Source organism: Ovis canadensis, chromosome X (assembly GCF_042477335.2).
Source record: "Ovis canadensis isolate MfBH-ARS-UI-01 breed Bighorn chromosome X, ARS-UI_OviCan_v2, whole genome shotgun sequence".
In the NCBI taxonomy this organism is placed as follows: Eukaryota; Metazoa; Chordata; class Mammalia; order Artiodactyla; family Bovidae; genus Ovis; species Ovis canadensis.
The window spans coordinates 23,378,621-23,403,266 of record NC_091727.1 but is presented as its reverse complement, the minus strand read 5'-3'; the positions used below and the strand labels follow the sequence as shown (position 1 = coordinate 23,403,266).

Here is a 24,646-nt window from a genome sequence, read left to right as displayed (position 1 = left end):
TAGATCTGATAGATAGAGTGCCTGATGAACTATGGATGGAGGTTCATGACATTGTACAGGAGACAGGGATCAAGACCATCCCCATGGAAAAGAAATGCAAAAAAGCAAAATGGCTGTCTGGGGAGGCTTTACAAATAGCTGTGAAAAGGAGAGAGGCAAAAAGCAAAGGAGAAAAGGAAAGATATAAGCATCTGAACACAAAGTTCCAAAGAATAGCAAGAAGAGATAAGAAAGCCTTCTTCAGCGGTCAATGCAAAGAAACAGAGGAAAACAACAGAATGGGAAAGACTAGAGATCTCTTCAAGAAAATTAGAGATACCAAGGGAACATTTCATGCAAAGATGGGCTCGATAAAGGACAGAGATGGTATGGACCTAACAGAAGCAGAAGATATTAAGAAGAGGTGGCAAGAATACGTGGAAGAACTGTACAAAAAAGATCTTCATGACCCAGATAATCATGATGACGTGATTACTCATCTAAAGCCAGACATCCTGGAATGTGAAGTCAAGTGGGCCTTAGAAAGCATCACTACGAACAAAGCTAGTGGAGGTGATGGCATTCCAGTTGAGCTGTTTCAAATCCTGAAAGGTGATGCTGTGAAAGTGCTGTACTCAATATGCCAGCAAATTTGGAAAACTCAGCAGTGGCCACAGGACTGGAAAAGGTCAGTTTTCATTCCAATCCCAAAGAAAGGCAACAACAAAGAATGCTCAAACTACCGCACAGTTGCACTCATCTCACATGCTAGTAAAGTAATGCTCAAAATTCTCCAAGCCAGGCTTCAGCAATACGTGAACCGTGAACTCCCTGATGTTCAAGCTGGTTTTAGAAAAGGCAGAGGAACCAGAGATCAAATTGCCAACATCCGCTGAATCATGGAAAAAGCAAGAGAGTTCCAGAAAAACATCTATTTCTGCTTTATTGACTATGCCAAAGCCTTTGACTGTGTGGATCACAATAAACTGTGGAAAATTCTGAAAGAGATGGGAATACCAGACCACCTGACCTGCCTCTTGAGAAATGTGTATGTAGGTCAGGAAACAACAGTTAGAACTGGACATGGAACAACAGACTGGTTCCAAATAGGGAAAGGAGTACGTCAAGGCTGTATATTGTTACCCTGCTTATTTAACTTCTATGCAGAGTACATCATGAGAAACGTTGGACTGGAAGAAGCACAAGCTGGAATCAAGATTGCCAGGAGAAATATCAATAACCTCAGATATGCAGATGACACCACCCTTATGGCAGAAAGTGAAGAGAAGCTGAAGAGCCTCTTGATCAAAGTGAAAGAGGACTTAAAGCTCAACATTCAGAAAACTAAGATCATGGCATCCGGTCTATCACTTCATGGGAAATAGATGGGGAAACAGTGGAAACAGTGTCAGACTTTATTTTGGGGGGCTCCAAAATCACCGCAGATGGTGACTGCAGCCATGAAATTAAAAGACGCTTACTCCTTGGAAGAAAAGTTATGACCAACCTAGATAGCATATTCAAAAGCAGAGACATTACTTTGCCGATTAAGGTCCGTCTAGTCAAGGCTATGGTTTTTCCTGTGGTCATGTATGGATGTGAGAGTTGGACTGTGAAGAAGGCTGAGCGCTGAATAATTGATGCTTTTGAACTGTGGTGTTGGAGAAGACTCTTGAGAGTCCCTTGGACTGTAAGGAGATCCAACCAGTCCATTCTGAAGGAGATCAACCCTGGGATTTCTTTGGAAGGAATGATGCTAAAGCTGAAACTCCAGTACTTTGGCCACCTCATGTGAAGAGTTGACTCATTGGAAAAGACTCTGATGCTGGGAGGGATTGGGGGCAGTAGGAGAAAGTGACGACCGAGGATGAGATGGCTGGATGGCATCACGGAGTCGATGGACAGGAGTCTGAGTGAACTCCGGGAGATGGTGATGGACAGGGAGTCCTGGCGTGCTGCGATTCATGGGGTCGCAAAGAGTCGGACACGACTGAGCGACTGAACTGAAAAGCCTTTTGAGTTTCTGGTGACCAAACCAGTTTGTCAGTTTGGGCCTCTGAGTTTCAGCTATAAGTTTATATAAAGGCCGGGCAAGTTCCCCATAACCCGGAATCCAAATGCGACAGTAACCTGTGATTCCCAAAAATCCTCTCAATTGTGTTAAAGTCATAGGTAGGGGATGATTTAGTATAGGCTTAGTTTTCTCAGGGCCTATAGCCCTAGTCCCTTTTGATATGATTAGGCCCAGATTGTTGACAAAGCTGAGCCTTTTCTCTTGATGCCTTGTAACCACAGCCTGCCAGAAAGTTTTAGAAATCTTCTGAGGCTCCCGAACAAGCTTCTTCTGTCTCAGCACAGAGCAAAATATCATCTACATATTGTAACACCACCGCTTCAGAGCTATTAAAGTTTTGGAGATCCCGGGACAAATTTTGTCCAAATAAGTGAGGACCGTCACGAAATCCCTGGGGCAAAACTGTCCAGGTTAACTGAGAAGCTGGCTGCGTAGGGTCTTCAAAGGCAAATAGAAATTGACTTTTCTCTGCCAAAGGCACTGAATAGAAGGCATCTTTTAAATCAATTACTGAGAAATATTTGGCTCCTTCAGGAATTTTAGACAATAGAGTATAAGGATTAGGCACCACGGGGTGTAAAGGAACTACAGCCTCATTTATTATATGTAAATCTTGAACTAGTCTCTATTTACCATTTGATTTTTTTATATCCAAAATAGGAGTGTTGCAAGGACTGTTACAGGGAATTAATAGTCCCTATTCCTTTAAATTTTCGATGATGGGTTTTAACCCTTCCTTAACCTCAGGTTTTAGAGGATACTGCTTCTTATGTGGAAATAAGTGTGGGTCTTTGAGCTTGACAACTACAGGAATAGCATTTTGCGCTCGACCCACAGATTTTTTATCAGCCCGTACTCTAGGATTTACATTTTGTTCAACTAGAGGGAGAGAAAGGGAGGGCTCCATATTCATAAAAACAGAGGCATGGACCTTGCTTAGTATATCCCTCCCCAAAAGGGGTGAGGGAGATTTTGGCACAATCAGAAACTCGTGTGAAAATAGCACAGAATCCCAGTTGCAAGATAAAGAATAACTGAAATAATACCTTTTGGCTTGTCTAGACAGTCCCATTACAGAAGTGAATCGGGAAGAAAGTGGGCCAGGGGCTTCGGTAAGCACAGAGTAAGTTGTCCCAGTATCTAAAAGGAAATCGACGGATTGGCCCCCCACAATTATTAATACCCGGGGTTCCTCAGGTGTAATTAGGACGGGAGCTTGTGTGGGGATCCCCGGGCACCTTCAGTCCTGATTGTCTTGAGAGTCCAACCCTGGAGACCTACGCCTCTGAGGGCAGTCTCTCTTCCAGTGTGGTCCTTTGCAGACTGGACATGGAGCCGGGGGTGGGGGTGGGGGGGTAGGGGGCGGCTTAGATGCCTGAGGGCAATCCCGCTTGAGGTGCCCCTCCTTTCCACAGTAATAGCAAGCCCATCCCTTTTCACCTGGGTCCCTCTGGGCATTTTTCTCAGGCTGCTTAAGACCGTTTTTCATAGCCACTGCGAAGGCTTCCGCCTTTTCCTTTGTCTTTTTTTGCCTTTTTTTCCCCTCATATTCCCAGCCAGTTGTAACAGAGTGTCTAAAGACTGATTTGGTCCATACGCCTGTTTTTGTAGCTTATAGTGGATATCTGGAGCCAACTGAGTGAGAAATCTTATCTTTTAAGATCACTTTTCCTTCTTCACTTTTGGGATCAATCTCAGTGAATCTGTGAAGAGCTTCTCTTAGTCTATCTAGGAATTTACCAGGAGCTTCTTTCTCCTCCTGTTCTATGTCTGCCAATTTACTATAGTTTAAAGGCTTAGAACACGCCTGCCTGAGTCCTTCAAGAATGCATCTGACAACATGACTCTGATCCCATCTTCCTTTAGCTGTGTTGTAGTCCCAGTCTGGTTCTATAATTGGGACCACCTGATTCCCAGTGGGGAGGGCTGCTATCTCGTCCTCCCTCTTCCCTACTGATTTATTACCAAGCCATTCATCTCCATAAGCAACCGCTTTTCCCAAAACTCGAGTCTTTGAGTTGGGAGTCAGCGTTTGTCCCAAGATATACATCACATCTTTTCAAGTAAGGTCATAAAGCAGAGTAACACCTTTAAAAGCTCTAATACATTTTTTTGGGTCCTCTAAATAGTCTCCCAGATCCTCCTTGATTCTTTGTATTTCTTGATAAGAAAAAGGCTTATTAACGCTCATAGACTGATTATTTCTCCCAGTGGGTGTTTTATAAAGAGGCAACAGCTTGTGTGGCTGTTTCTCAGTCTCTCTGGCTGTTCTGCGCATATGATCCCAGGGATAGACTGGAGAAACCTGTTTTTCTTTTTTTCTTTGTCTCCTGTCCATCTCATCTCTAACTTTGATGGTCTGAGTTTTTACTGAAACCAGAGTAGTCTGAGGTCATACTGGGACAGGAGTTGTTTGGACCTCCACGTAGGCAGTTTGAATCTCAGTTTGGGTTTCCATTGAGACCAAAGCAGTTTGAATCTCAGTTTGGATTTTCACTGAGACCAAAGCAGTTTGAATCTCAGTTTGGGTTTTCACTGAGACCAAAGCAGCCGTTCTAAGGGGGGTTTTCTGGCTTTCAGTTAGCTCAGCTTGGAGCCCTTGGCACGGGGGCAAAGTAGCAGGACAGGAGGGAGCTGAACGTTTCACGCCCAAATCTATACCCTTAGGACATAGGTCTGGCATATTTCGCAGAGAGAAAAAGGGCAACACATATGCTACTTCTACCCATTTCCCTTGTTCCTTACAGAACCGGTCTAATTGTAAAACAGTATTATGCTTAAGAGACCCTCCAACTGGCCACCGTTCGCCGTCCTCCAATGGATACCGTGGCCATGCAGTATCACATAGGAAGACCAGGTGTGTCTTCTTTAAGCCCTGGGGATCAAATCTATCCCAGTTTTTCAGGATACAGTTCAAAGGAGTGAGGCTGGAATTGTTAGCTCCCATCTGGAAGAGAGAAAAAAAGCGACCAGCGCCATTTTTCTACCGGAGGCGTCCCTCCCTGCTCTAGATGGGGGTGTAGACAGACTTTACACCAAAAGCTTTTCCTTTCTGGTCGGACTTAGTCTGTCCCTTACCGACGCAGGCGCCGTCTCAACCCTCCCGGTTCTACCACCGAGATGGGGTGGGGATATACCAGGGGTAGACCTGATAGCATCTCTACCTGACGTCTAGCTCTTCACCTTTAACCTTGTTTGCCTCTGATGCCACCCGGGGTGCAATCAGAGTAACCTTCCAGAATGCCTCCCAATGCTAAGACCGCTGGGGGAAACATTTGTCACCTGAGTGCCTGTGCATGACCCTGAGTATATTCCTGACCACAATAAGACTGATATGAACATAAAGCTGGGATGTTCTTTTCAAGCATCACCACACCAGTATAAGAGCCTCCTCTGGTCCACTAAGAGCCAGCGTTACCAAAGGGAAAAAAACCCATTGCCTTCCCAATCTGAGTAACCTTTAACCTCTGAGATGTTCTTGGGGCTAAAGCTCCATCTAGCTTCCAAACTTTCGATTCCTAGCGAGGCTAGGCGCTTTCTTGACTACCAATCCAAGTTTGGGACCTAAGCCACAGTACACAATAACAGTATAGATCACAAGTCCCTTGAAAGTCTATGATCCGATAGATTAGGTTAGTACTTCTGATTCCCAAGGAGTTATGAAATGGTCAAAGAGATCGAAAAGTTTGACCGAGAAAGGAGAGTTTGGTCCACACGCTTTGCCCATTTCTGGTCGGTTCCCAAAGGAGACGTTGGGTGTCTCTTGGCCTTGGCAGGTCGGTAGAAACCCCCGACAGGTTTCTGCCATAAGCCGTATGAGATCACCGTGGAACCGCAGAGCAGGGCTCTTCACTTGCTTTGCGCAGGGCATGTCATTTATTCACACAAGCACACTGTAGAGTTAGTAAAGCACAGCAGAAAACGTGTTCGCTAAGAGAACAAAGAACTAGAGCTCCAAGCATCCTTACCTTGTCCTGAAGGGTCCCGGACGAGCCCCCAAGATGAAAGGTTGTTGTTGAATTATGACGCTGGGATTTTTGGCCCCCGGAGGAGAAGAATTTAATCCGGGGCCAGAGACGAGGCTTGATCGCTCAGAGCTTTTGTGTAACGAAGTTTTATTAAAGTATAAAGGAGATAGAGAAAGCTTCTGACATAGGCATCAGAAGGGGGCAGAAAGAGTAACCCCCTGCTAGTCTTTAGCTGGTTGTTATATAGTCACCAGCAGTCTGTTAATGAAAGAAAGGAATATCTCAAAACTTAGAATGGCACCAGGCCCCTCACCCATAGGATGTATTTTGGGATAATCTTGGCTCTAAGTGGTTCATCTTGGGCCATAAAAGGATTAACTTGCATCTTGAAGAAGGGCAGAGCACCGTACAAATAGTGCATACAAAATTACATAGATTAGAGGAAGGAGTATAACATACTGGTTTATCAAGTAGGTTCTGAGCCCAAAAGGCAGAACCGACTTGAAGACAGTTTGGGGTAAATGCATAGTACATTAGCATAGCTTAAGAAAAACATTTTTATAAGAAAAAGGCAATGGTTAACTTCAAGTGAAACCAAGTGTCATTATGGCAACACAGAATTTTAAGAGAAACCTCCTTTTAAATTTGTATAGAGAAGGAAAAAATATCGCTAGTTTGTTTTTTTTCTGCCGCTTAAGGGAGATAAAAATGTCTGACACTTGCAGGCTATTTCCTCTATTTGGAGACCCCTGGCCTTTCTGCCTGTTACCCTCTCAGATGCCATGATCTTAGTTTTCTGAAAATTGAGTTTTAAGCCAGCTATTATTATCCCCATGTTATAACTGAGAAAACTGCATTTTGGAGAAGTTAAGTAATTGATCAAAATGATTCAGCTAGTGAAGGGCTCAGACATTTCAGTGGGTTACTATACCTTAAAGGTTTAGCTACAAATACCCCTTTATATGGCAATACATAGAAATAAATATTTTGATTAAGTCCTGTAGCCCTTTGCAGTCTAATATGGCAGACACCAGCTATGGACTACATGAAGTGTAGCTGATCAGCACTGAGGTGTGCTATAAGGGCAAATTCACACCAAATTTGAAGACATGGTCTAAATTAAAAAGATTGTAAACTATCTCAGGATTTTAACATTGATTGATGTTATATTGATTACATGTTGCAATAATAGTATAATATTTTTTAGATGTGTTGGGTTAAAGTGCATTAATCACTTAAAAAGAACAGTGAAACCCAATATGTATTAAAATTAGATTATAAGGAGAATGATTGCATTGTAAAATATTTTAAATAAAACCGTCTGGAGATGCAAAAAAAAATTGATTTCTGGCTTGTGCTAAGTCACAAACTGTCTTTTGAAGTCAGAATATTGTTTTTGCTGAAATCATGATTCCTGCCAAGAGAGATCTGATTTGTAATAGCGTGGATGGGCTCACTATTTCATTAGTGAGATATTTGACTGTCATGTTTTATTATACTATAAGTAATATGTAATCAAACAAGAAAAATTTCCTAGCAACAGAGTTGTTTTCTTCAACCAGAAGAATGTTTTTATGTGCTCATTTTTTTAATGTCCAAAAGATTAAAAAGCTTATGAACTTAGCATTTTATATTTTTGAGATCGAGTTGCTGGCAAATACCCATAGTAGAATATATAATATATCACTGAAAGTACTTGGCAAGCATTATGTTAAGGTAATTCAAACCTGAAATACATTTAACTAGGTAGAGAACCACATGATTTTTATGACACACCCAGTTGTTGGACATGGTTATCTCACTTATCTTCAGAAGCTTGTTTTTATCTCTTCATTAATTACATGCCCAAACTTTTTTTAAACACTCATCAGATTTCTAGGTTCTACCTCATTCCATTTGTTTATTCAACAAATGTTTGAATGCTCTGTGCTAAGAGGTCCTAGGGATATTGTGCCCTTGTGAAACATATATTAGTGAAGAATTCAAACATGAATGAAAGAATTCCACAAATCAGGAAGTGCATGGGTGCTATGAATGTGAATAAAGATTCTCATCTGAATAGAAGGGCAAAGGACAGAGGAAAGCCTTGATCTGAAGGACCAATAGCATTTAGCCAGGTAAAAATTGGGAGTGACCAGTCTAGGTCAAAGGATTTATTTTGTAAAGGTCTTATCCCAGGAAGGAGCTTGGCAAGTTGGAAGAGCAACAGCAAGAAGGCCTCTGGTGTGTGCATGACTGTGTGAGAAAGAGGCTGTGGAGGAATAGAGTAAGACACACAGGCACTGAGTCCTGTAGATTGAGAGCAGCAAGTGGACCTGGGTATTATCTGATGATCCACCAAGCAATCTTGCTTTATTCCCCAGAACTCCATCATCAAGTGGTTGTGGTCTGTAGATACAGTGGTCATATAATTTGTCGTCCAAAACAGGATACTCTTAGGAGTGAAAGGGGACACTTATTAATTATACTGAAACAGAGGGTATAAACCAGTATGGATAACTTGAGCAAACCAGAATGTATGATTACTGTGCTTAGAGATAGGTTCTTAGCCCCTGCAGTCAGCCTGACGTTGCCTAGAAGCCATGCTCTGAAATTATAGGGTTAGGCGTTTGTTCCTGCTTTTTCGCTTTCCCCTCCTTCACTCATGGGTAACTCTGAGAGAAGACCACTAGGAGAACCTGCACCAAGTCGCCCACAGAATCACAGCCCCATTTTCACCCAAATGCAGCCTAGTGTTTTTCAGATTGCCACTCATGGGAGCTCAGTTCCTTGACGTACATCAGGTCTTATTAATGTGTTTTCAGAATTACAGTCTTAAGAACTTATGGGAAAGAAAGTAAAGTCTTAAACATGTAGCCCATGAATTTTTCCCTCTAGAACCTTTCCTTCATCACTTCTCATGGATGACATGACCTAATTATATGTTCTCAGATGACAGCCAGGCAGGATGGGTGTGGTCTGATTATAACCTCTTTCAGAATAAACGTGTTTTGTGATTTGACCCCTACAGTGAACGATATACAGAGTAGAGGACCTATAGGAAGTATTACCATATGTGTAAAACCTTTTTTTTTTAATGTTCCAATCATAGTGACTATTCTTTGTTTCTCTAAATTTTACTGCAGTTTAGTTGATTTACAATATTGTGATTTATAATATAGTTTCAGGTGTACAGCAAAGTGATTCAGTAACCTTCTTTAACAAGGACAATGACATGAAGTAGTGAAGAAATCTTTTCACTGTTGATTGGATGTTTTATCAAATCAGCTATTGGCCAAATCTGTGTAGTGAGGATTAATGGAGTTTTATTTCCTCCTCTCCTCTGGGCCCGAGTCAATTTCTACAACAGAGCCCTCAGGGAGCCCTAGTAATACCTTTAGTTTATGAGAGACATGGGTCACTTTGCATCAGATAATATTCAAATAGTGAAGATGTGTACTTTGAAACAGTGCACTATTTCTTTAGAAGTTTTACTATTTCTTTTCAAACTGCATTAATATTCTTACTTTCTGTTTTACAAGTCAGAAAATGTGAAGAACTCACCTGGAAATAAGTAGAATACTCCATGCTCTTTCCATTTTAATCAGGTAAAGAACAAAAAAACTTTGTGGTTATTTCTAGCATTATTAGCACCAATTGAAATGACTTGTCTTTAATTAATTAGTTATAGCCATTTAAACTTTGTGTGGTGGAAACATAAGGGCCAGGATGATATTTTCATTTCATCTTTAATTTCTGGGCTTAAGTGCTATGACTTCTTTAATTGTGTTTGTTCCTGAGAAATACCTGGGTTTTTTAGACAAGCTAGAACTCGACAGTTGTGATTTGTCTACAAACCTATTTCAGACAATCATTTCTTAAGCTTATTTTTTTTTTCAGACAGCATTTCACTATAGTCAGCACACTTGTATTGACCTAATAATCATTCAATAAACATTTGCTGAATGCATGACTTTGGTAGAGACGCTCGAGATTATATAGAATAAGTGACATAGGGAATTCACAGGTGTAATTTTCTTTCCTTAAAGATTGAGTAACTGGAGGCTGGGCTTCCCAGGTGGTTCAGTGGTAAAGAATACACCTGCCAATGCAGACGATGCAGGAGATGTGGGTTCAGACCCTGGGCTGGGAAGATCCCCTGGAGGAGGAAATGGCCGCCCACTCCAGTACTCTTCCCTGGAAATCCCGTGGACAGAGGAGCCTATGGGGCTACAGTCCATAGGGTTGCAAAGAGTTGAACACGACTGAATTGACTTAGCACACACACATATGCACAATTATCAAATGAAAAAAAGAAGCTAGTATAATACATTTTTAGAGAGGATAATTACCAGAAAATACAGAAAAAGTTTAAGTATGTATCTTCAGGTAGTAAGATTATAGATGATTTTTATACTTTTTCTTCTATATAACTATGTATTTTTAAATTTTTGCAATGAATATGAATTTTCTTTTATAATAGATATTTGTTTTAAAAAAATCAGTGTTACATTTATCATAAGTCACGGCTACTGTTTAAAACTCATGAAAGCTCTGGGTTTGAGGTTTTTCTTTCTCACATTGTCCCAATATTTTTGAAAACCCAGAGAGTCATATAATCTTAGAATTTTAAAGCAGTATTTGGTATAACCCCCAGCCTCAAGCAAAATTCTCTGTAGCCCAGTATGTTCCCAGTTTTTACCTCCACTGATAGGAAAAGCACCCTACGGGGCAGCCATCTTTGGACAGTTCTAATTTTTAGGAAGCTGTTTCTTATACTAAGCAAAAATATGTCTCCTTATAACTCCTACACAGTGGTCTGATCTTGCTTTAGCAGTCACAGAAAATAAATTCAGATCCTCTTTCACATCCCAGCCCTTCACACAGAAACCCTAAGTCAGCATTTCTCACATTTTGTGATACAGATTACCTGGGAGATTGTTGAAAAGCAGAGGCTTAAGCCCCACCCCACAATTGGCATCTCTGGGGAGTGGGGCCAGATGTGCATCTGGGTGACTAGTGGGTAAGCAGCCAGGAAGTCACACATGTTTGTCAGAGATTTGACACTGGATATGATTATATTTCTCTCTGGGGACACTGAGTCACAGAATATAGGGAAACTGTGTGCACATTCATTTCATTTTTTCAAAAATGTTCCGAGCCAGAGTTCAGCTTATTGTATATACAACCTTGATTTCGTTTTTTTAAGTTGTTTATTGGAAATGTAGTTTTTAATTATAAAAGTGATGCATATTTGCTATAAAGAATTGTTTTTAGCTAAATGTTTTGAAAGCTTGTTTTGTCTTCCATTCCTTTCCCAGAGGTAATTTCTGTTAATAGTTTGTATATCATTCCAAACTTTTTTCTCACACACACACATCCAAATATGCTTTTGGGTTTTTGATAGAGTGAGATCATATTCTTTGTATTGTTTTGCAAGTACACCGAAAGCTCCATGCAGGCACATATTGCAATTTTATTATCACATCTAGAGAAATTAACACTAATTCCTTAATACCATTTAATATTCAGAGTATGCAGATTTCCCTGATCATCTCATTAATAACTTTTTACAGTTGTTTTGGTTGTTTGAGTCAGGATCATAACAAGATCTGCCCATTGCATTTGACTGATGAGTCTCTTAAGTCTCTTTCATTTTTTTTTTTACAAAGATATAAACTATGTTTTCAGATATTTTAAGTCCCTCTTAAGCTGTAATAGTTCTTCTCCCTCATTTTTCTCTTAGCATTTATTTGTTGAAAAACTGGGCTTATTTGTCTTTTAGAAATTTCCCATGTTCTGGCTGTGGCTGAGTGCATCCATTTAGTGTCATTCTGTTTTATCTCTTGGTTCCTCTCATCTCTGCCTTTCCCATAAACTGACTGTTGGATTTGAAGGCTTAATCAGATTTAGGTTCAATTTTTTGGTAAGAATACTTTGCAGACCCTGCTATGTTTAGCTATGCTGAATGAATTAACTTGCTTTTTTGAAATTAATTTTTATTGGAGTATAGTTGCTCTACAATGTTGCCTTAGTTTCTGCTATACAACATAGTGAATCAGCTATCAATGACAGGACTTCCCTGGTAGCTCAGATGGTAAAGAATCTGCCTGCAATGCAGGAGACCCAGGTTCGATCCCTGGGTCAGGAAGATCTCCTGGAGAAGGGAATGGCAACCCAATCCAGTATTCTTGCCTGGAGGTCACCACAGAGCACTGAGTAGAGTTCTCTGTGCTATACAGTAGGTTCTCATTAGTTATCTATTTTATACATTAATTTGCCTTTTTTTTGGTCACTTAATATATTGTGTACATCTTTCCCTGTTGGTGTTTGAAATTTTTTTTTAACAATGCAGTAAATCTATTGAATTCTTAGAGAAGTTCAAAACAGATTAATAAACTGAGATAGAAAAGGTAAGCTAGTAGTTTACATGTTTAAAAATGTTTAGCTTTATTTTAAAAGATCAAGGAAGTAGTCATTGGCCTCTAAAATTGTTATAAATCTCTAATTACTAAGTAGATTCATTACGTATTAGGAGAAAGGCAATCTGAAGAAGAGTTGGCTTGTCTTTACTGTATCTTTAGATTTGATGTGTATTTCATTCCAGAAAAGAATGATGGGGTGATGTGAGGAAAGGTATGTGTCGGACTTGCTATGATATCATCATGCTCTCCCCCAGCAGATGGATGGAAATATAGTTGTTTCATTTTTAGAAGGGGAGGAATGTAGTGTGTGCTGTGCCATTTAAGCAGTTATTTTTTATTTATTCATCCATCCATCTGGTTAATTTATCTCAGATATACAGCCAGTCAAGAATCTGCATATAGTATTGGAAATAAAAGATAAACCAAAATCCTTTCTGGTTTTTAGTGTACTCATTTATAAAATGGGAATAAGTACAGTCTTTACCAGCTCATTGTGATGTCATATAATGGTAATATATGTATTTTATATGACTTTCTCTATTTAAACCTAAGAAATTTTAAAAATGCAAACTCTTAGAGCTGTTTTTTTTTTCCTGGGAGGACACTGTATTTATGTTTTTCTTTTTCTTTTAGTTATAGGTAAACATTGGAAACTCCATATGGTAAACCAGTATTTCTACAGAAAAATGGCAGAGAAGTCAGTATTGAATGTAATAAATTGGCATTCTTCTTCTGGAAAAACTATCCTAGGCCTCTTTGTTATCTTGGGTGATGCCATACTCCAACTGGACTAATCTGAAATTCTTCCACCTAGAGATAATGTATAAGCCTTAGAACTCCTCGTTCTCATGTTGCTATTTATGTACATAATTAAAGATCTAAGTTAAAAAAAATTGTCCTTTTTTTTCCTGATATTGTTTGAGTGACAGTTTAAGTGTACCTGATGTCCTTTCCCTGTGTGTATATATGGTATGTGTCTGAGTGTACATGTATGTGTGTGCATCTTGTGTGTGTGTGTGTGTGTGTGTGTGTGTGTGTGTGTGTGAAGGAAAACCAACCACTTTTCTTAGCATCAGCTGGCAGTCTCCAAAGGTTTCATTAAGAAGAGTGACTCTAGGGGACATAGGTTCGATCCCTGTTCAGGGAACTGAGATCCCACATGCTGTGGAGCAACTAAGCCTGTGAGCCACACCTGTAGAGTTCATGTGCTCTGGAGCCTGCTCAGCACAACTAGAGAGAAGCCTGAGCACCATGAAGAGCCTGCACGCCACAGCTGAGACCCAATGTAGTCAAACATAGGTAAACAAACATTTTTTAAAAATAAAAAAAGAAGAGTGGCTCTGGAGCTGAGAGATCATGCTTCCATCGCCAGCCCAAGGAACAAAACTTCTAAGTAATAGTTTGCCTGAGCCTAATGAGAAGACATACAAAAGAAAACAATGACCCTGACTCCTTGTTTTATGCCATTGCCTCCCAGCTTGTATAGATCTTCCAGTTCTTGACTGCCAGTGGGAGACACAGAAAGGTGCTCCATGTGGAGCACCCACTCCAGTACTCTTGCCTGGAGAATCCCATGGACAGAGGAGCCTGGTAGGCTACAGTCCATGGGGTTACAAAGAGTTGGACATGACTGAGCGACTAACACTGGAACTTCACTTTCTACTTTTCAGAGTACCATTTTGTATCTTTCCTTTTTGGCTTATTTCCTTACCTCAGTGCATTTGTACTCTGTTTTTTTAAATCCTGAGTTAATATTCTCTATTTACAGTTACACTTTTTATTCTGTTTCTTATAGCCTTTTTTTTTCTTATAATAAGACTGACTCTTGGGGACTTCCTGGCAGACCAGTGGTTAAGACTCCATGCCTCTACTGCAGTGGGCTCAGGTTCAATCTCTAATCAAGGTACTAAGATCCCACATGCTGCACAGCATGGCCAAAAAACAAAGCAAGACTGACTCTCAATGCAATTTACCTGTAACTTAATCAGGGTAGTTCTGTTTGGATAACTTTAATGCTTTGGAGGAAGCTTTTCTAGCGTACAATGTGATCTAAGCTTCTCTGAAGAGACAAATGTGGCATGCTTTGTTCTGTGATAATATGTCCTAAGAAAGATTGCTGTGTCAAAAATCAAGAGTTAAAAGCAGTTGTTTCAGCGTAGGGGAAAAGAGACTAGTGATGTTAGAGAATGCCTTCATCAGTCTTATCACCTGTGTCACACCTAGGGACAAAGTTACAGTAATAGTAGTGGAAGAATCGAGGCCCGCTGGGTCAGCAGCTTTTGTGCTAAATGCAGGGCTGGATTCCAGCCCAGTGGTGGCCCATGTGATGCAGATGGATCAGTGGCATTCCCTAATGGATCAGTGGCATTATATCTAAATGGCCCCCCAAAAATTCAAAATGTATGTATAATGCCTGTGTTCACATATAAAGATAGAAAAATGCAACTTACTTGTGGTTAAATGGCAAATCTGTGACGTCACATCACATCACTTTGCCAACAAAGGTCTGTCTAGTCAAAGCTATGGTTTTTTCCAGTAGTCGAGTATGGATGTGAGAGTTGATCCATAAAGAAGGCTGAGCACTGAAGCATTGCTGCTTTTGTATTGTGATGCTGGAGAAGACTCTTCAGAGTCCCTTGGACAACACAAGGAGGTCAAACCAGTCAATCCTAAAGGAAATCAACCCTGAATATTAACTGGAAGGACTGAAGCTGAAGCTCCAGTACTTTGGCCACCTGATGCGAAGAGTCGACTCATTGGAAAAGACCCTGATGCTTGGCAAGATGGAAGGCAAAAGGAGAAGGGGGTGGCAGAGGATGAGATGGTTAGATAGCATTACCTACTCAATGGACATGGATTTGAGCAAACTCTGGGGGATAGTGGAGGACAGAGTAGCCTGGCGTGCTGCAGTCTATGGGATTGCAAAGAGTCAGACACGACTTGGTATATACAACAACAACAAAAATGACAGTTAAAATTAGGCCAAGTAATGAGAAATAATGATTTTCATTAGTTTGAAAATAAAATTCCGATACTTCTGTGGTGGTCCAGTGGCTAAGACTCTGTATTCCCAGTGCAGGGGGGCTGGGTTCAATCCCTGATCAGGAAACTAGACCCCACATGCCACAACTAAGACCCAGTACAGCCAAATAAATAAATAAATATATTTTAAAATTAAAAGAATGTTTGAGTTCAACAACAACAAAAAGAGATTTTTCCTCATTTTTCTATCTGTGAACACACTTTGCACTTACATTTTGAAAAAGGCTGGGTGTTTAGAGGGACATTTTTCTTTGTAACCAGCATTATTCATGATAATTTATATGAGCTGAGAGATTTATTGTGAGTGTAAGTTTTCACTTTTTAGTTCGTTAATGGAATTTTTAAGTTAATGGAAAAACCACTGTCAGAGGGACCAGCAGTGTATTGTGCAATGAACCCTCACCTGAGGTTTAATTAAAAGTATTTGCAATCATGGTTTTGTTTACTACTGAAAGAAACGCTTGAGATTTTGGTATTCACCTTGTCCACTTCCTGTCTGATGTTTTGTTTCCCTTCTGATAGGTTCAGATTTCAAGTCAATAAATAGCCAGCACATAGTTCTAAGGGTACAGTTAGGTCAAACTCCAAATATAACTGAAGTTCAGACTTATTTAGTTTATGAAATGATAGACAAGCAAATGTCTCAGGGGGAGAAAAGTTTGTTTTCATAAACAGTGTTTCACTGTTTCACATTTTGTTCAGTGCTGAGTCACCTGTATTTCACATTGAAGGGCCTTTATTTTCTTGATCAGCTCTAGAGCTTCCTTGTTCGTCTTTAGCTATGACACCTGAAGGCAAAAGAAAAGCGAAGGAAGTGACTGTTTCCTGCCAACCCTCCCGCCTGTGAAGTAGTCTTCACACTCAGCATTGGCAGAGTCAGTCCATAAACTCTCTCTGCTCTCAGATACATGCCGAAGTTACACTGAAGAGTTCTTTCGGTGCTGGCCTGTCTTGGGAGTGTACAAGACAGGTGGAAGAAAAAGCAAAAGGCAAAGATGGAGAAAAATATAGGATGCAAAGGCTGCTCTGACACTCAGAAGTAAAGTCATATGCTCATTTGGCGCAGTACTGGTTTTTGTTAGTGACTCCAAATTTGAGTGTGGTTGGAGGAATGATTTTATATCCTTTTGTTCACTACAGGGAAAATAGCAGCTTTTAAAGATCAACCATCTCATTTATCTTCCATAACTCTTCTGAATTATGAGAAAACAGCTTTCAGGTAATGATAGAGTCTGAACACATACATTACTTTTCTCTGGAAACCCCAGGAAGATGAGAAGAAAGGGGTTGTTAAGATGGCCCTAGTGCCCTAGGAAAGGCTAGGGAGAGGCAGACAATAACGATTCTGTTTTTTACAGCAGACTTAGTGGAACTGTTCAGCTCTTGAAACCCTGTACCCACATAACATTGACATAAAGAAAAAAAATGAAAACACTTAAATTCTAAGAAAAGGAAGTTAATATTTAAAGTCTCATGTTTACTTTGTACATTTTGGTTTCATGTGTCCAGTGGGGCCCCTCCTGTAATGAATGCATTGTGACACATTTTTCCCCACTTTTTAAAGTTTGAGGTTATGGTGTGTCTTTGTCTTTATGGCATTTTCTGGTTGATATCTGGGATTCATTTTCTGAGTCCTTCATCAGGAATGCAACCCTCGATTGCAGCATTGCTCAAGAGGGGGGCTGTGATGCGCTGGGGGCATGTTTTCCAGAATAGGAAGTCCATTGTTTCCTTTCCTTAACCTTTAAGGATACCCATAGGCATTGGATTTGTTTCATTGTCACCTATTTGAGGGTGTGTGTCCCTGTGTTTCCCTATGTTTCTGACTTCCAAAACAGAGAAGATTGGACTGAGTACTCTCTAAAGACCTTCAATCCCTATAACTTCCTCTTTAGGTTTATTAAGAATCAGTTGAATGCATGGTGTAGATATTTTGTTTTGATAGGAGAAATACAGTTTACAATTCAGATACAAAGACAAAGCAAGTACACAAAACAATCAGAATAATTACAGGGGAGCAGCATTTTACTACACAGATTAACTGTCTTATAGACAGTGATTCTGCATATTGCTGCTGCTGCTAAGTCGCTTCAGTCGTGTCCGACTCTGTGTGACCCCATAGACGGGAGCCCACCAGGCTCCACCGTCCCTGGGATTCTCCAGGCACGAACACTGGAGTAGGTTGCCATTTCCTTCTCCAATGCATGTAAGTGAAAAGTGAAAGGGAAGTTGCTCAGTTGTATTCGACTCTTAGTGATCCCATGGACTGCAGCCTACCAGGCTCCTCTGTCCATAGGATTTTCCAGGCAAGCGTACTGGAGTGGGGTGCCATTGCCTTCTCCATTCTGCATATTGGTCTTGTGCCCAAGGATATTTGTTCTTTAGAGAAGGAGGTCGAGTAATCAGAGGAAACAAGCCTGGTAAAACAGAACATTGAATGAGTGATTTTACTTTTACTGCATTAGGACCTAACTTGTGCTGTCTTTGTGTGATCGCTGTTTCTCCTTGGAACACCTTCCACAGTAAGTTCAGCAGGAGTTAGCCTGGAGTTGGGCTTTTGAGGCACCCTTGTATTCTTCTAGCTTATTCCTTAATGTTATTGCACGTGTTGTTATTGCATATAGACAAGATTTAATGTCTTAATACTTTCAGTATGAATAAGAATTTAAATGTCTGGCTAAGAGTTATACCAGTTGAGATCCTGCAGGTTGTGCTTTAATGAATAGATATACTTAATTTGAAATTAGAAACTTCCCTGACAGTCCAGTGATTAAGACACCATGCTTCCTCTGCAAGGAGCATGAATGAGTTCAATCCCTAGTGAGGAAGCAAAGATCTTGCATGATGCATGTGGCCAAAAAAATGGGAAAAAATTTAAAATTAATACCTATTTGCATAATAAGGTATACCACTGTCCTTTAAAAATCTTTTTGCTTTTTTTAATAGCATCCCATTGTAGGAATAGTCCACATTTTACTTGTCTGTTCCCCCTATTGGTAGACATTTAGATTTTTTTAATTGTTAAATACAGCCTGCATTAAACATTCTTTTGCACACCCCAAAAAAGAATCTCTTAGCTTAAACATGCACCATGCAATATCTATTGTTGTAATATACTTTAAAAAATTTATTGATCTAACTAAAGTGATGACAAAAATCAGACTGTTACTAGACCCCAAGTTTGAATGTTTCCTTAAGTAAATTTCAAATTAGAGCTTGAGTGAATGTCATGGCTTCTGTGCAGTAAGAGAATTAACCTTGCAGTTCTGAGACTGCGGTCTCCAGAGAGAACTCAGGGTTGGCCCTTAGGAAAAAGCTGCTCAGAAGTCCCCAATCTGATAAAGACTGGGACACCAGATTCTGTGCTGTCAGGTCACATAGATTGTTTGTGTAAATGCTGTGATTTATGGTAAACATTTGATTTCCTTCTGGGGATCATGAATTTTGGTAGTTGCTGGGTAGGGGCTGCCTCTGTGACCAGCCTCCAGTAAGAACCGTGGCTGCTGGGTCTCTGTAATCGGCTTCTCTACAGCAGAAGCACTGCACGTGTTAAGCTGCAGTTTTTGTACTGGAGAAAGGAAAATGCTCATGTATCCCTCCCAGGCTGGGAGGGCGAGAGCCTCTGAAGCTTGTGCATGCATTTGTCCAGATTCTGCCCTTGTCTTTTTTCCTTGCTGGCCTGTGTACCCTTTGCTGTGATAAACCTACACGACAAGGACAACTGTATGCTGTCCTGTGAGTCATCTCAGCGAACTGTTGAATGTGTGGGTAACCTTGGGGACCCCCCAAAACAGCATATCAAAATGGTATTTGTTTTATTTATGTTGTACCATCTCCCTCTGCTTTAGAGGCAAAACATAAATAAAAAGACTATTATATTTACATTAAATATTTCCAGGTCACAAGACATTAAAACAGTTTTTAAAATTTTTTTTAAAAATTTTTTATTTTAATTGGAGGCTAATTACTTTGCAATATTGTGGTGGTTTTTGCCATACATTGACATGAATCAGCCATGGGTGTACACGTGTCCCCCCATCCTGAGCCCCCCCTCCCAACTCTCTCTCCTCTCCATTCCTCTGGGTTGTCCCAGAGCACCAGCTTTGAGTGTCCTGCTTCATGCATCGAATTTGCACTGGTCATCTGTTTTACATATGGTAATATACATGTTTGAATGCTATTCTCTCACATCCCACCTTGCCTTCTCCCATATAGTCCAAAAGTCTGTTCTGTATATCTGTGTATTTTGATGTCTTGCATAAAGTGTCATTGTTACCATCTTTCTAAATTCCATGTATATGCGTTAATATACTGTGTTGGTGTTTCTCTTTCTGACTTCACTCTGTATAATAGACTCCAGTTTCATCTACCTCATTAGAACTGACTCAAATGCACTCTCTTTCTATAGCTGAGTAATACTCCATTGTGTATATGTACCACAACTTACTTATCCATTCATCTGCCAATGGACACCTCGGTTGCTTCCATGTCCTAACTATTTTAAATAGTGCTGCAATGAACATTGGGGTACATGTGTCTCAATTCTGGCTTCCTCAGTGTGTATGCCCAGCGGTGGGATTGCTGGGTCATAAGGCAGTTCTATTTCCAGTTTTTTAAGGAGTCTCCACACTGTTCTCCATAGTGGCTGTACTAGTTTGCATTCCCACCAACAGTGTAAGAGGGTTCCCTTTTCTCCACACCCTCTCCAGCATTTATTGCTTGTAGACTTTTGGATAGCAGCCATTCTGAAATGGTACCTTATTGTGGTTTTGATTTGCATTTCTCTGATAATGAGTGATGTTGAGCATCTTTTCATGTGTTTGTTAGCCATCTGTATGTCTTCTTTGGAGAAATGTCTGTTTAATTCCTTGGCCCATTTGTTGATTGGTGTTTATGGAATGGAGCTGCATGAGCTGCTTGTATATTTTTGAGATTAATTCTTTGTCAGTTGTTTAGTTTGCTATTATTTTCTCCCATTCTGATGGCTGCCTTTTCACCTTGCTTATAGTTTCCTTCGTTATGCAAAAGTTTTTAAGTTTAATTAGGTCCCATTTGTTTGTTTTTGTTTTATTTCCATTACTTTGGGAGGTGGATCATAGAGGATCTTGCTGTGGTTTATTTCAGAGAGTGTTCTGCCTATGTTTTCCTCTAAGAGTTTTATAGTTTCCGGTCTTACATTTGGATCTTTAATCAATTTTGAGTTTATTTTTTTGTATGGTGTTAGAAAGTGTTCTAGTTTCATTCTTTTACAGGCAGTTGACTAGTTTTCCTAGCACTACATTAAAACAGTTTTTATTCATTTTCTTCAAGCAAAGAGAAAGTAGTTTTTGAAAGCCACTGAAAACTCTAAGCTCCCTTGTTTAGACCAAATTAGTGATTGGATTTTTTTTTTTTCCTGATTCTTACAATAGAGTCTTTCTTCTTCCTCACGCTATGGAGGCAAACTGTTTGGGCTAGTTCATAAGTAAATAGGTCATAAACTGTACTCCATTCAAAAGTGACGTACTTCTGAAAGCATTTATTTGTCCTACAGAGAGAGCACTAGCTCATTTCAAAAATATTGTTCTCAGCCTAGATCAGAATGCTAAAGAGCACACATTGCACATTTTGTTTTAAACACAATAGTTTAATTGTTTGTTTTTTGATGGTGCCATAACCATTTCCCTGGAAAAGCACTACCAAATAGGTAAGATTTTAGACTGTGGGATCATAGACCTAAATATAAGAGCTAATATCAGAACTCTCAGAAAACAATGTAAGAGTAGATTGACTCTTGGTAAAGGAGTAAATCATGACCTTGGATTGGGCAATGGTTCCTTTGATACAACAACAAAAGCACAAGTGAAAGAACAGATAAATTGGGCTACCTCAAAATTTAAAACCTCTAGTGCTTATAAACAATACTTTCAAGAAAATTAGAAGACAACCCATTATATATATATATGTATAACAGATTCATTGTGCTATATACCTGAAACTAACACAACATTATAAATCAACTATATTCCAATAAAAATTGGAAAAAAGAAGACAGCCCATTGAGTGTGAAAAATATTTGTAAGACGTATATCTGATAAGGGACTGTGTCCAGATATATGAAGAACATTTACAACTCAACAATAGAAAGACAAATAGCTTGATTAAAACTAGGCAAGGGATTTGAACAGACATTTTTCCAAAGAAGATTTACAAATGGCCAATAAATACATGAAAAAGATGTTCATGAGAATTCCCTGGTGGTCCAGTGGTTACAACTCTTTGCTTTCACTGCCAGGAGCCCAGGTTCATTTACTGATCCGGGAACTAAGATCCCACAAGATGCACAGCACAGACAAAAAAAGAAGATGTTCAACATCTTTAGTCATTGCTGTTGCTGCTAAGTTGCTTCAGTCGTGTCCGACTCTGTGCGACCCCAGAGATGGCAGCCCACCAGGCTCTTCTGTCCCTGGGATTCTCCAGGAAAGAACACCAGAGTGGGTTGCCATTTCCTTCTCCAATGCATGAGAGTGAAAAGTGAAAGTGAAGTTACTCAGTCATGTCCGACTTCGCGATCTCATGGACTGCAGCCCACCAGGCTCCTCCATCCGTGGGATTTTCCAAGCAAGAATACTGGAGTGGGGTGCCATTGCCTTCTCCATCTTTAGTCATTAGCGGAATACAAATGAAGACCACAGTGAGATACCACATCACATCTACTAGGATGGCTATAAAAAATGGGGAGAATGTGGAAAAGACAGACCAGGAGTTCCTCAAAATATTGAGCCTAGAGTTTTCATATGACCCAGAAATTCCAGCTATATACCCAAGAGAAATGAAAACATGGTCTTCATGAAAACTTGTATACAAATGTCCACAGCATCATTATTCATAACAGCTAAACAGTGGAAACAACCAAATGTCCATCAACAGATGAATGGATAAACTAAATGTATTTTCACACAGTGGAATATTATTCAGCCATGGAAAGGAATAACATACTGATAAAGGCTACATTGATGGCACTTTAAAACCTTATGCTAAATGAAAGCAATGAGTCACGTATTGTAAACCGTATATTGTATGATTCCATTTATTTGAAATGTCTAGAATTGGCAAATCCAAAGAGAAAGAAAGTAAATTAGTGCTTGCTTAGGACTGTGGAGGGTGGGAGTGGAGTTGACTGTTATCAATCAGGGTTCAACTAGAGAAACAGAACAGCTAGGTGATATATAGAGAGAGGTTTGCTGCAAGGAATTGGCTTATGTGATTGTGGGGTTAGCTAGACAAGTCTAAACTCAATAGGGCTGAGCATCAGGGAAGGCAGACTGGAACTCTCAGGTGTGAACTGAAGCTATCACTCAGAAGTGAAATTGCTTCTTCAGGGAAACCTCAGTTCTCTTAGGCCTTTTGACTGATTGAACCAGGCCACTTAGATTAAAGCCAACTGATTATGGACTGTAATCACACCTATAAAATAACTTTCACAGCAGTTCCCGGATTAGTGTTTGATTGGATACTTAGGGATAGCCAAGTTGATGCATAAACCTGACCATTGTTGGCTAGAACATGTGGGACATGGAGGGAAAGTGACTGCAAATGTTTTTTTTGAGATCATGAAAATCTAAAATTGTGGCAATGGTTACACAACTCTAAATATATAGAAAACTTTTGAATTGTACAGTTTAAATGGCCACATTGTATGGTATGTGAATTATATTTCAGTAAAGATATTTTTAAAAAGACTGTGTATGTATATGCATACCTGTGTTTATAGCAACACTATTCACAATAGCCAGGAGGTGGAAGCAACCCAAATGCCCATCAACAGAAAAGTAAAATGTAATATACTGATAAATGGAATATTAATACCTTAGTGGGTGTCTCAGTTACCAGGTTGACTGTCCCAGGATTGCAGTGCTTGTATTCAGGTACAGTACAGGCATACAGAGATATAGCAGATTCAGTTCCAGACTACTGCAGTAAAGTGAATATCACAATAAGTCAAGTCACACGAGTTTTTTGATTACCCAGTACATACAGAAGTTGTGTTTATACTGTACTGTAGTCTATAAGTATGCAATGGTGTTTTGTCTAAAAAAAGCAATATATGTATCTTAATTACAATACTTTATTAATAAGAAATGCTGACTGAGACTTCCCTGGTGGTCCAGTGGCTAAGACTGCACTCCCAGTATAGAGGGCCCAGGTTTGATCCCTGGTCAAGGAGCTAGATCCCATATGCCGCAACTAAGAGTTCACATCCTGCGTGCCACAATGAAATTCAAAGATCCTGCCTGCCACAACTGAGACAAGGTTCAGCCACATAAACAGATAAAGAAATAAACATGCTGACTATTATCAGCCTTCAGAAAATCATAGTCTTTTTGTAATAGTAACATCACAGGTCATTATAACAAATGATAATGAAAAAGTTTGAAATACTGCAAGAATTACCAAAATGTGACACAGAGACACAAAATGAACATGTGTTTAGAAAAATTGCACCAAAAGACTTGCCTGACACAGTGTTGCCACAAACCTTCAATTTGTAAAAAAATGCAGTATCTACAAGGTGCAATAGAATGAGATATGCCTTTATGTATATAGGGTTCCGTGCTATCTGTGGTTTCAGGCATCCATTAGGGGTCTTGGAACAATGTATCCCCCAAGGTTAAGGGGGCATGACTATAGTCAAATCATAGAAAAGAAAGTGGTAGTTGCCAGGAACTAGGGTGAGGGGAAAATGGGGAGTTCTTATTTAATGGGTAACAGTTTCAGATATTTAGAGATGATGAGTTCACATGATAAAATTTGAAGTAGAGTTGTTTATTTTTCCAGTTCACTGTTCAGTTCAGTCGCTCAGTCATGTCTGACTCTTTGCGACCCCATGAATCGCAGCACGCCAGGCCTCCCTGTCCATCACCAACTCCCAGAGTTCACTCAGACTCACATCCATTCAGTCCGTGATGCCATCCAGCCATCTCATCCTCGGTTGTCCCCTTCTCCTTTTGCCCCCAATCCCTCCCAGCATCAGAGTCTTTTCCAATGAGTCAACTCTTCACATGAGGTGGCCAAAATACTGGAGTTTCAGCTTTAGCATCATTCCTTCCAAAGAAATCCCAGGGTTGATCTCCTTCAGAATGGACTGGTTGGATCTCCTTGCAGTCCAAGGGACTCTCAAGAGTCTTCTCCAACACCAC

The 24,646-nt window shown here is 40.0% G+C and overlaps 1 protein-coding gene across 9 annotated transcripts in view; it reads left to right on the top strand.

The window, feature by feature from the left end:
* APOO (apolipoprotein O) overlaps positions 1–13,318 on the top strand; it is a 67,494-nt gene extending 54,176 nt beyond the window's left edge. For 2 of the 9 annotated variants that reach the window (XR_011446302.1, XR_011446301.1), the window contains exons 8-10: positions 9,543–9,608; positions 12,608–12,636; positions 13,059–13,318. Coding sequence is in view for 4 of the 9 variants with exons in the window: in XM_070291466.1 (XP_070147567.1) it covers positions 9,543–9,578 (36 nt within the window). In the remaining 5 variants the exon portion in view is untranslated. The remainder of the gene's footprint in view (positions 1–9,542; positions 9,609–12,607; positions 12,637–13,058) is intronic. The other 7 variants (XR_011446304.1, XR_011446303.1, XM_070291466.1 and 4 more) reach the window with 4 other exon arrangements.
* Positions 13,319–24,646: the final 11,328 nt, after the last annotated feature.